At 32.1% G+C, this 12,847-nt stretch overlaps 1 protein-coding gene across 1 annotated transcript in view; it reads right to left on the reverse strand.

Annotated features, from left to right (window-relative positions):
• Positions 1–548: 548 nt before the first annotated feature.
• Positions 549–12,847, reverse strand: part of LOC147079620 (frequenin-2) — a 701,586-nt gene continuing 689,287 nt past the window's right edge. Inside the window, exons 3-8 of the mRNA XM_085942575.1 lie at positions 10,813–10,837; positions 8,116–8,164; positions 6,311–6,400; positions 4,979–5,057; positions 3,621–3,709; positions 549–3,294 (exon numbers count right to left, since the gene is read on the reverse strand). Of these exons, the coding sequence (XP_085798701.1) occupies positions 3,127–3,294; positions 3,621–3,709; positions 4,979–5,057; positions 6,311–6,400; positions 8,116–8,164; positions 10,813–10,837 (500 nt within the window). The 3' untranslated portion in view covers positions 549–3,126. The remainder of the gene's footprint in view (positions 3,295–3,620; positions 3,710–4,978; positions 5,058–6,310; positions 6,401–8,115; positions 8,165–10,812; positions 10,838–12,847) is intronic.

Genomic DNA, 12,847 nt, shown 5'->3' on the forward strand with positions numbered 1-12,847 from the left:
AGTAGGTACCTATTTGTAATGAATTATTAAGCATTTTATCTATTACATAATATAATATATTTAATTTACATTGCAAAGTTATTATCATAATTTTTAGATTACATACTAACCAATGTCAATGAAAAAACACTAAATTTAGATAAAAGTCATAAGATGAATTTACAATGCTAAAATAGATAAGTATAGAAAGGACCTATAGAATGACAAAGTTCCATAATAAGTAATATTAATTAACTATTTTGATTTGGACAAATTTTAAAAGAATTTAATTTCTTCAACAATGTTAAATTTGCAACTAAACAATGAAAATAACATAATTCTAAATTTTATAATAATATTTAGATCTGTTTACAATGATAATTATCAAAAAAATTATATCTTATGAACATTATGAACCGAAATTATGTATTTTCAATAAAATTTTAATTTGCGGTCTGCTTATGCACAAAGAATATTTTTTAAGGAGTAGTTACTTAAAAAATAAACTATCATTTCTTCTTCAAGGTGGAATGTATGAATCTTTGTTTGGGTATCATAACATTTTTTTTCATAGTTTGGTTGTTAGCCATTTGCTCAACCCATTTGGCCCATATGCTGATTCCAAAACTCAAAGTATTGATTGAAATGAGATGTTAATTGGACCCAGTTGTATTCTCTATGCATGGTGTGAACATGTTATCAGTTGGTGTTAGGTATAGTGAATAAAACACCATTGAAGAAAGTTGGAAATGAATATTTTGATATACCTTAATTGATTTATAACAAATGTTTATCGTATGCGAAAGAAAGAATAATAATCGTCAGATGTTGAATTAAATTTTGCATTAATCAATAATGTTTGTTCATGTAAGCATTGTGAATGATTTGCTGACGTTTAGTACAAGAACAAAAGGATTTTTTGAGATTTAATTCGATTCTGGCAAACTAATTCCTTGCTAATTCAAAGCCGACCAGAATGGTTGGAAATTAGTAGCGATCGATTCATTCTCAAAGATTTGAACCGCTTTCAAAGATCTGCCAATCGGCCGTCAAAGTAACATCTCATTAAAAGTAACCATTATGGTGAAATCTAACAAGGTTAGTACCTACCTAATATAAATTTAATTAAATAATTTTTGAATCGGAGTTGAAAAATAATCGATACACAAGATTTACTAATGTAACAAATTGTTATTGAAAATACATAATTTGGAACAACCTATTAGAAAAGTCATAGAAAATATCTTTGAACATATGGGATTTGAACCAATTCAACTAATGTCGATGTCGATTTTTCCTAACTACACGTGTGAGATATTTTCGAATTCCAACAATAATATCAACCATCTTTTGTAAGTTAAATCATTACCAAGTTTGATTTGTAGGTGATGCCAGGTTTTTTCCAAATGTTTGTTTTGACATAAAAAATTGCTAATTATTTTGTTTAATTTTTTTTTAAAAGACAGAATTACTTCACACAAGATATAATAACATTCTACATTAAAAATATATAACTTGGAATAGCGATAGATTTGGGTAAAAACCCATGTCAGTTCAAGGTTTTTTTTCTGACAGGTATGTATTTTTATGAGGCTGTTCCAAGTTATGTATAAATAATTAATCCATAAATTACATTGAATCATTAAAAACTTAGTTTCAAAATCATCATAAATTACATTTTTCAGTTAGTATTTTTCAAATTGTTCAAAAAATGCTGAACTGGGGTTCTGATTTGTAAACCCATTATGTGCCAACTGGTAATTGCGTTATGGAATTTTGTCATATAGAAGATGAAAAATTATACAGATTACTATGACTTATCTAAATGAATATGTTATTGTAGTAATATAAGCGTTAAACTTCACCACACATTGATCTCAAGCTAGTAACAGGAAAGACTCCAAATATTCTTAATTGCATTTCAAATGTAAAACTAAAGGTACCTACGTATGTCAGAGATTATCTAATTTTACAATAATTTATTGTAACAAGAGTTTCAAACGTTGTAATAGTTTATTTATTAAAATGAAAGTTACATACAAATTAATGCGTACGCTTTTGTCAAATATTGCGGTATTTATAGTATGCCAATATCCACAAACAAAGCAAATTCAAAGCATACATTGGTTGGAAATGAAACTTCTTAATCTCTCTTGTAACTTAAGAGTAGAAATATTTTTGGCAAAATGATGCAATAGTGTAGTCCATGTTTTTGCAAAAGGACAAATAATAGATAATTTTTAGTTTTATTAAAATAATCCGTGTAAAATGCTGAATGTGTAAAAAGTATATTTCATGAGATATAAAAAAATAAAAGTAAAAGGCAAATTTGGACAATTTATTGTGAATTCAGCAGTTAACTTTCTTTTTATGGAATAAAAGTGAATGTGTAATCAATCCATACTGACAAATGAATACATTGCCATTTAAGTATGGAGTGAATGATTGAAAACTAGATAACTTTTAGTTAGTCATTTACTGCGACAATCGTAGGATGAATTGTCCATTATGAAAAAATAGAATAGTAGGTAGTACCTACCATGTCTTGATTTTCGGAATTGGTTAAATTCCCTGGCAAACTGTTTCGTAATATTTTTGTATAGACACATTCCACCACCTGTTTTTTGACAGTTGTGATTTTGAAAATGGTCAATAATTTAATCCAATGCTTGTTAATCAATTTATTGTTGCTAATGTATCCAATCTATATTAGGTTTTGATCGATAGATAAGATATTTTGACATACCGTATATATAGACGTATGATAGACGTACCTATTATAATAATATAAAATAATACACAAGCGAATAACTAAGCTGACGATTTCATGTAACAATAAGGTACCTATAAATTACTGAAAATTACCAGAATCAAGCCAATTTATGAGATCTTTATTACAAACTAATAATGAACCATAATATAATGAAATAAATATATTCTGCCAAAAATATTTCTGGTCCTAAATATGTCTTATAAGAGTTATAATTAGCTTGACTAATTTGACAACTGATAGTTCCAATTCTTGCCACCAGTATTGCTGTTATTTTTTAAATCTTTAACAGAGATTGGCATATTATTAGTACAATATTTGCATTATTCCCTAAGGGGGGGTGTACTTACTTAGTATGTAATAAGAAATAAATTAGTCTAGTCCCCACCGAGAGATAATGCCTGTACGATGCGGGGATCGGCTTTGCTGCCCTCTCGGAATTCTTCTAACGTGAGCCTGTCGTCGTGGTTTTTGTCCATCTGATCGAAAATTTTATCGACTCGCTTCTGTGGTGTATTTTCATCTTCTGCCTGTGGTTGCTGACCCTGCACACGAAAGCAAAACAATTCTTATAATTCCTCTTTCCAATTTTTACAGAACCAAAGGATTGTCGATTTAATGCAAGAAATCATTAACTAACAAAATGATAATAACCTGAGAGCGAGTGTATCTCAATTTAAGATTTTTCAGATTTTTTGATATGCCATCCTCTTTTTGAGGCAAGTTTTGTCTTTTAAGAATGTCAGAGACTGGTTTGATATTAGCATTCTATCCCTAATTAGGCATGATATAGATGGCGCATAAAGAAGAAGTAACTTATCTTTTTGGCTATCGAGTAATTAGATGGTCTTAAAATGGATATTTAACTTACCACCATTTGATAGATGGCATCAACGATGTTGTACATTTCGTCTCGAGTGATGAATCCATCATTGTCTACGTCATACAATCTGAATGCCCCTGGAAAAATAAAACATTTCCAATAATTGGCATGAAATGATACTACACTTAATTATTAATCTGCTAATCACGATGGCCGCGTGGCTTAAGCGCCGGCCTATAATGTCCACGGTCCCAGGTTCGAATCCTGGGTCTGGCAAGTACATATATTGTTTTTCAATTTGTGTATGAGTCAGAGTATGGACCTAATAGGTTGAGCAAGTGGCTGACATCCATTTTTAGTAAAAATAAAATCTTTTAATACAAACCTCCACTCTGTGGAGACCCATATGATCCTATTAGGATCGGACATGGTCGAAAGAAGAAGAAGAAAATTATTATTATATGATTTGCAGTTCACCCGTTTTAGGTATATATTATAAATATGGGTATGTAGGACAGATTTTCGACTGTAGGAAGAGAGAGTCTTATCAACTTTTACTATTTTGAGATGATTCTGCAACGTTTTTTTGTGGTTGAATTGGTATGTAGCCGTAGAAGAAATAATATTCTGTATGTTGGCACATGAAACATAGCGTCTATAAATTTTATAGCTTAATTAAACTTGCTGCCCACTTTTTGGCCAACTAATGATGGAACCGATGTATCCGATATCTTTTTGAAGATTAGTTTTAGTGAAAAACCTTTGATGGAAATAAGTGTCAAAACACCAAATTTTAACAGCTGTCAAAGCCAACAAAAAATCATAGTGATGCCAGTAGCAATAGACTGAGTAGGACCATGACTATCTCTAGTATTCTAGATATTTCCTTACGTCTCCGGAACCTTGTACGTATGCAGTTCACCGTATCACGCTTCACCGTAAAATGTTGTATCGGAAATATATGGCCGCATATTAAAGATCGTCCAACCTCTTTGGGTCGTATAGTATTGACATAAAATTCATGTCTAAATAAAACTCGGTTCGGTTTACACTTTACAGGAAGCCGGCAGTAAACAAATTTTGAAAATAGCCGATATACCAGATTATTTGTTAGGTTAGGTTAGGTTTTCATTCTTGAATTCATGAATATTGCCAAAATCAGCTATGAAAATTAAATTAATGTTCGTATTGAATCTTACAAAATTGGACACTTATACATTCATTTCTTTCCGTTAAGAAAGTTCGCGCCACGGTGAAATGTTTTACATACAATTTGCATGTAACCATTTCCTTGGGGCTGGGATGTATTGTTTTACCTTTGCAAATTTTTCAGTGTTTAAGTGTACTTACTGTTTTGTAAATAAATCTTAAAATACAGATTATATTATGTGAGTAGTAATACTTACAATGTAATTTCTCATCCAAATTGCCTCTTGACGTTACTGACAGTGCTCGAATAAACTCTTCAAACTCTATCGATCCATCCTGAAAAAATAAGTATATGCATATTATATTAATAAAATTAAATTGGTACTTAAACGTAAACTTAAAAATTCCACTATAATAGTGAGATTTTCACCAAAATTTTTATAAGAAACTGTCTATTTTGAAAATTCAATTGCTATTAACACAATCACTGCTAACCTTTTAATTACCACATTTAAATAACACATTAATTATATCTAATGGCCAGCAACTCCAAACGCGCCAGTCGCGATGTTAGCACTAAATGAGTTAAAGCTGTGGAATTAATTAATGAAGAAGTTTGCTTCTCAGGTTTTAATTAATAAAAATATCAAAATTTGGGGGTTTTTTTATTAGTTTTTCCGATTTTTTGTCATTTTCATTGGTAGCTTTGTAGCCATTTGTAATTTAACCAATGTTTAGTTGACACAGACAATTTATTATGAAGAATTTGATCAAAAAAGATGCTAATTTCTTTGAATGCTAATCATGAATGATACTCTCATTTTAACCTAAGTGGGCTGTCAACAAACAAAATAGTCTGTTACATATTATATGGAATGGAAAACCTTAGATTAATTAATTAATGATCTCTCAACCTTCATTGACAGTCCTACGATGGCCGCGCAGCTTAAGCGTCGGCCTATAGTGTCGTGGGTCTCAGGTTTGAATCCTGGGTCTGACAAGTACACATATTGTTTTTCAATTTGTGTGTGAGTCAGAGTATGGACCTAATAGGTTGAGCAAGCGGCCGACATCCATTTCTCGTAAAAACAAAATCTGTTAATACAAACCTCCACTCTGTGGAGGCCCATATGATCTTATTAGGATCAGACATGGTCTGAATTGAACCCTAATAGAATGATTGTGGGCTGAAGAGATTATTGGACATTTTTTCTTTGAAATTACCGTTGGTTACTTTTAATAGTTTTTGATATCAGAACGATGAAATTGATGAACAAGGTTTTCGGCATTATGTAGTTTCAACAGAACAGTACAACATTGACACAGCTTGTACTAGGATAGAAAATATATATGAAGCATTTTCTGCATCAATAATGTTGAAATCTGGTGACACCAATTATGGCCAAACCGTTCACCCAATTTTTCTCCCATTAGTTACTAATCACATTAAAGAATCTATAATATGTGCCTATTATAGATAAAATATGAATATGTGCACTTGGCCAAGCTTTTGAGCTATAGAGCTTTTCAAAACTGTTATTTTGTATGACGGTAAAAAAAAAACTGAAGTAAATTACGAAAGTACTTACGTTATTCTCATCGAACACTCTGAAGACCAAAGAGGCGAATTTGCTTGGGTCGCCTTGTGGGAAAAACTGCTTGTAGATTTTGATGAATCCCTATTCCATAGAAAACAAATTATTTACAAATATTCATTGATATGAAGAAGTTTGCGCAATGTAGCAGAGGGCTTTAGCGTATATTAGGTGTAAGTTGATCGCAATAAAGGGGGACATAGACTTAGTTCAATGGTTCTCCGATCTGAATTGAGTCAGGTCATCATAATTTTAAATATGATACTAACGAGCAGTGCCGATTGAAGGTATATGGAAGCTACAGGCGCTGACTGAAAATATCTTACATTTTGTATAAAATTTACAAGGATTGTAATAAATTGGTTTCCATAAAAAGATTGAATATTTTTGTTGTTTACACCTGTTTCATGGATTATTTATTCATATTTTATGATAGGTTTCGGAGTCACCTCCAAAATTTTCCACACAAAATAACTTGACATAGAGTTGAGTGTTAAAGATGAGTAATAAATTGCGCTGCAACGATTTGAAACATTTAAAAATCTCAGAATATGATATTATTATGCATCTGTTTAAGATTTCTGAACTTTTTGACAAAGAAGGCGCCAAGTTTCAAGGAAACTGCCACTGCTGATAAGTGTATTCATTGAATGCTGACAAAAAATTTGAGTTTCTCAAAAATTGTTGGGACGAGGTGACAGCGGTCGTTACACAGAAGGTTGCCAGATCAGACATTAGATTTTATTGATAGTGCTGAAAGTCATTAAGTTTCTGCTATAAGTAGATTAGTGTATTTTAGTGGGTTCTATAAAAAACAATTTATTTCAAATGTAAGACAATTGAGTAGAAATAATCACATTTTAATTATCTTTAGAAAATGGGTTCTTTGCGGGTTTTACATAATCACTAGAAGAATTTCCCTGACCATTATGAGAGTTATGAATAATTAGTAATATCTATTTATAATTGATTTCATTATTTTTATTCTGCGTTGTTTCAAATCAAAAAAGAATTCACAATTTTGTTGTGATTAAATTTTATGCCTATGAGTTGATTTTACATCTGAAATAATATTTTATAGGTTTGTTATTTAAAAAAAAATGATTTTAATTTATCAGTACATGGTGCATATTTTCAGTACAGTCCAACCACAGTCTGGGTCTACCGACTCGCCTTTTAATTATTGGTTTATTAAACAAGAGTTGCTAGGAGCTTTGGGTATCTTCCATACTTGAGACATGGCCTGATGAATGAAATCGCTCCATTTTCTAATCATATAGTTCAGTGTTATAGCTTGCTCATCATGAACTATCTTCCTCGCGTACAGTTACAATGACCCTTATCAATATCTTCTTTTCAAATATATTATCTAGATTATACTAATCTTTAGTTCAATCCATAGGGCATGATGAGGGTGGTGATAACTTTATTTTAGTTTAATTTGACAGCAGTCTTGATCCGAACTGTCTATGTAAATCGAAGAAGGACTTGTTTGCCAGAGTAAATCTTCTACTAACATCTACGCTGCTGTCATTGTGTGGACTAATATGTGATCCCAGATATATGAATTCGTTTAGGTTCGAAGAATCAAATATCCCTACTATATTATGATCCTCAAAGTTTGAACGATATATTTTTTGTGACATCGGTGATGGACTATGTGTGAAAACTTCTTTGCTTGTGACACTTTCAGCAAAATCTAATGTCGGGTTTGGCAAATTGCGTTACATTATAATCGAATTAATAATTTATATATTTATTTTATATTATAATAAGGATGATGTGTTGGTGAAACCTACCTGTTCTGTTAAAAGGCCGTTTGGACAATCCTTGAGAAAACCTTTGTGCCTAGAAAAAATATTAAAAACACGTTAATTTATCAATATTTTACACATAGAACATACATTTCATACGGTAAGTTGACAACCTCATAAAATATTTATTAAAATAATTATTTTAATAAAATTTATTGTATCAAAAAATGTTGTACATGAGTTGTGCTGACAACAAACTGACAACACGTTAATTTTAATTACTTTTTGGACAAGTCACCCGAGTTGTGGTTTTTATGATGATGTCAACTTGTGTGCTACTAGGTAATAATTCTGAGGACCACCTTTTGAACAAAATTATAGTAAAAAAATTTACAAAAATGGGTAAAAAATATAATATTATTTCTGCAAAATCTGTAGTAGGTACGTATTGTCTGCTGGGATTTTATTCGGCTATTTCCTCTGACGATGCGTTACGAGTGCTTATAGACAGAGGTAATCTTAACAATTCAAATTGAATTCAAATTTACTTATTTACATATTGAAGTCAAGACGTTCACAACGTGTCATAAAGAAATGAGTCAACCCCCACTTTGAGGTGCATGTCATGGTGCATGTTACCTATTGTCACGCTGTCGCGGCGAAAATTTAGTCTGGTTTCGTCATTTTAACATTTTAAACACCAAGAACAACGACACTACACACTTTTTTCCCCGTAGCGGCAGCTCGTGATAGTAGGCGACATGCACTGTGACATGCACCTCAATGTGGGTCGCACTTTAGTCGCCAAACCTACTCTGGGTGATTTTTCAATAAAATTAGTTTTGAATGCAGGTATGTGTGTGATATATCAATTGGTCTACCAGTATATCGAGGTGCAAGTTTTAATTTCCGCCCTGTTTCATCAAAAAATTAAAATGAATATTGACTTGAATCGCCAAAACCGCTCTAGGATAAAATAATAACAGGTTACCTAAATCCACTCTACATAGCCGACCAATCAGACGTCGCGATTCAAACCATGATTTTTAGGATACGTTTTAAATGCTATATAAATGATACATGGCCCCCGCTTCCTGAAGCGGGCCCCCTACCTATCGCTAAGGGTAAAGGCAGTGTGACGCACTACAGTAGCGTTTTCCATGGTGTACGCGGTAAAATTAAGGTGTATTTTTAGCGATTTTTTGTATTTTTAATATGTACTTACATCCATTTGAATTATGGAGTTGTCGAGTATCGGCACACAGTTAGAAATTGCATTGTACAATCAAATATTTTAATTATTAATAATTATTGAATGAAAATAGCGCCTCAGGCGACTTTTTTTACTATTAGAGCAAATTTGTGGTCTGTGTTTATCTCACTTATCGGTCGACTCGTCACGCCGGGCCGCTAGGCTAAAGCCCTGTCAGCCCCCCCCAAAACGGAAATGACACGACTACTAGCATCAACATTGTTGTAAATGCACAAAACAGTTTTTCGTAATTTACTGGAAACTCAAAAAAACCTCCAAAACGGGTTTAGCAGCTAAGCGACTCAAATATTATTAAAAAAACAGTATAAATTATTTATACAAAAATATAAAGTAGGTGCATGAAAACATCCTGAATGAGCTAAGTATAACATCCACCTATACTATGCATCCTCATGTACGTGGAATATATCCATTTATTGCCCTACCAATTGGCATTATCAATGTTAGGTTAGTTCTGTACCTTGGGAGAACAAACAACTGATGCTCTCGATTTCTATGGACACAGGTCGATACTACCAAGAATGAGAGAGTTCTCATTTACTCCGTGTATAAGTCGGAAAAAAATATGCGGCCAAATATGGATATCTTATAGATTTTAGACTACACTATGTAAGCAGAAATTTTCAAACTCGCTTCACCATAAGGTTGTACTTCAAGGCGATGTCTTTACCTACCAGAGGCACCTAGCGGAAAAATACGAAGCTTGCAATTTGAGACATTTTTTTGATAATTTACAATTTCAGCTCTATTAATTGATAAATAAATATCTGAAAACATTAAGGGGGATCCTTATGCCAACAGAGAACCTAGCGGAAAAATACGAAGCTTGCAATTTGAGATTTTTTTTGATAATTTTCAATTTCAACTATATTAATTATTAAATATGTATCTGAAAACACTAAAAAGATTTTTTTTTAAGTCAATGATAAACTTACAATTGTAAAAAAATGTGAATTTGTTACATATTACTTATGTCATAAGTTACGTTATTATTATAATTCACAAGATTTGAGAATGTAACATTCTTTATATTGAAAACATAATTTGAACATACCTCACATATTATGGGCTTGGACCTTGTCGAAGCACATTGACGTGAATCCAGTGGTCACAGGTTAAAGTCCCGTCAGGCATTATATTTTTTCTAGTAGGTATATTATTTCTGATGTGGTTTCAATTTATGTATGTTCAAAAATAGATCATTTTACATTTCATGGTGGTGAATTATTACGTTAGTTTCAATGAAAATGGACAGTCAAAATTTCTCATAGAGATATCAAAACACATAAAAAAAGAAATTGATACATTCAAGAACATTTGTGTAATTCGAATTAAGTATACGAAATTATAATCAGTATACCATTAATTTCGGGGTATTCATGTCTATAATAAAAGATTTGCTTTTTATCGGAATAACATAATACTTACTTGTTATTTAGAAAAAAAAAAAAATAATAAAACTGACTCACCATTGTCTGATCTCCTTTTCGGTAACTGTAACAAAAGAGAAAATAATCGATTAGTATTTTATATTTATTTAGAAAAAAATGCATACATAGTTACCTACTTAAGTATATTTTTTAACCCCTGCACCCATTATTATATATTTTTTTTCATTTAACAACTCATTAATATTCTAAAGAATACACAGACATAATATTATCATGTAAGATGTCATTAGATTGGCAAGTATAAAGGCAGATGCAAAGGCAGAGGCAGAGGCAATATACATTTTATAACATGTTTTATAATTGTGCTGTATAATGTAATGTGTGTGCCAACTCCGTAATATATGAGTACACGTAAGCAATACGATGTCTAAGTCCAGTTAGAGTTAGACATACAATTTTTAACGGTTAATTTTACATACGTTCCTATCTATTTTTTTTTTAAATAACATGTTGATTTATTAGTGTGCGTGGAAACACGACTTAATCAATAGGCATTTAAAAAATATCTAAACACAAAATCGCGTGTTGGTTGAGAGAACAGGTGAGTTTCGCTGAGATGAGTATCTGAGGCATCAAATGATTATTGCTTTGGATACAATGCAAGATGCTAGGAGATTGTTTTGACTGTGGGAAGCTTGAGGAAGCTACCTATCAAAGATCTTGAATAAAACCATCGCTGTATAGATGAAGCCTACGTAATAATATATGAAAGTGAACATGAAAAAGTTTTAAAGACTAATTGATTAAAAATCCTGCAAGTCATTTCGAATTGCAGATTTATTTGTAGTAAACTACGCTCGATCTGTAAATTCCATAAATTAATAAATATAGATACCGATATTGTCAAGATAAATCCGGATGGGCCGATGAATGGGTGTTATTATTTTCGGCCTGTAATATCGTGGGTCCCGATCAAATCCCGGGTCTGGCGAAAAAAATCACATGTTGTTTTTCAATGTGTGTTTGTTTGGACACATAGTATTGATTTATTAGGTTGAGCGAGTGGCTAACATCCATTTCTTGTAAAAACAAAAATCTGTTAATACAACCTCCACTCTGTGGGGGCCCATATGGTCTTAGGCTTAGACATGGTAAAAAAAATACATTCATCATTTCGAATACGAAACCTGATCGACTTGCGCTGCAACCAAACCATTCACGTTATCACATTATGACAGCTGATGCGTAAATTATCGAAGATAAGGAAAAATTAATACACCATCATTATTTAGAATATTTAGATGAACGATCACAAACATCGTATATGGCACACACACATAATACCGAAACCTGAGACCAGGTTATAAACATAAACGATAGTTTACAAAAGCCATGTTTTAATGCACCAACGTATCTACACATTAAAAAAATCATATAAATTTCATTAATGCAGATGTCAAAGCTTGTCAAAGATGTCAAAGGTCTGCTGAGATTGTGTGGAGAGGTAAGGTAGTCAATCTTCAATATTATTGTACCTACAGAACAGACGAATAAGGTAGAAAGGTTTGGTTTATTATTTAACGAGGATCAAGCCATAAAATGTAAGAAATACAAAGCCAAAGAGTGTCTTTAAATGTTACCAGTATTTAATGTGCTTTCCGTTTACATGACGTAACTATTTAATTTAATAATATTCTTGAACATGCGTTTAAGTTTATCCCTTATTTCTTACACTCGTGAATTATACCTTCTCACCCAGAAGATGCTGCTGTAAGAAGCTGTAAGAAGACGCTTCCCATATTTTTGTATTACCTGATATATAAATATATTATGAACGTGAACACAATGATGTAAAAATGGGATACAATCAACACACGTGGTGTTAAGTGGAATACATACATTCTTCTAATTTGGCACGATGCACGAGCGGCTTACGCGTCGGCTTATAATGACGTGGGTCTCAGGTTCGAATCATGGATCTGATAAATTCACACATCGATTTTCAATTTGTGTTTGGTGTCAGAGTATGGACCTACTAGGTTGAGCAAGTGGCTAACATCCATTTCTCATAAACACACAAATCTGTTAATATAAGCCTCCACTCCGTGGAGGC

The sequence above is a fragment of the Rhyacophila brunnea genome, unplaced genomic scaffold (assembly GCF_057557595.1).
Source record: "Rhyacophila brunnea isolate RB1 unplaced genomic scaffold, BYU_Rbru_1.0 scaffold_1, whole genome shotgun sequence".
In the NCBI taxonomy this organism is placed as follows: domain Eukaryota; kingdom Metazoa; phylum Arthropoda; class Insecta; order Trichoptera; family Rhyacophilidae; genus Rhyacophila; species Rhyacophila brunnea.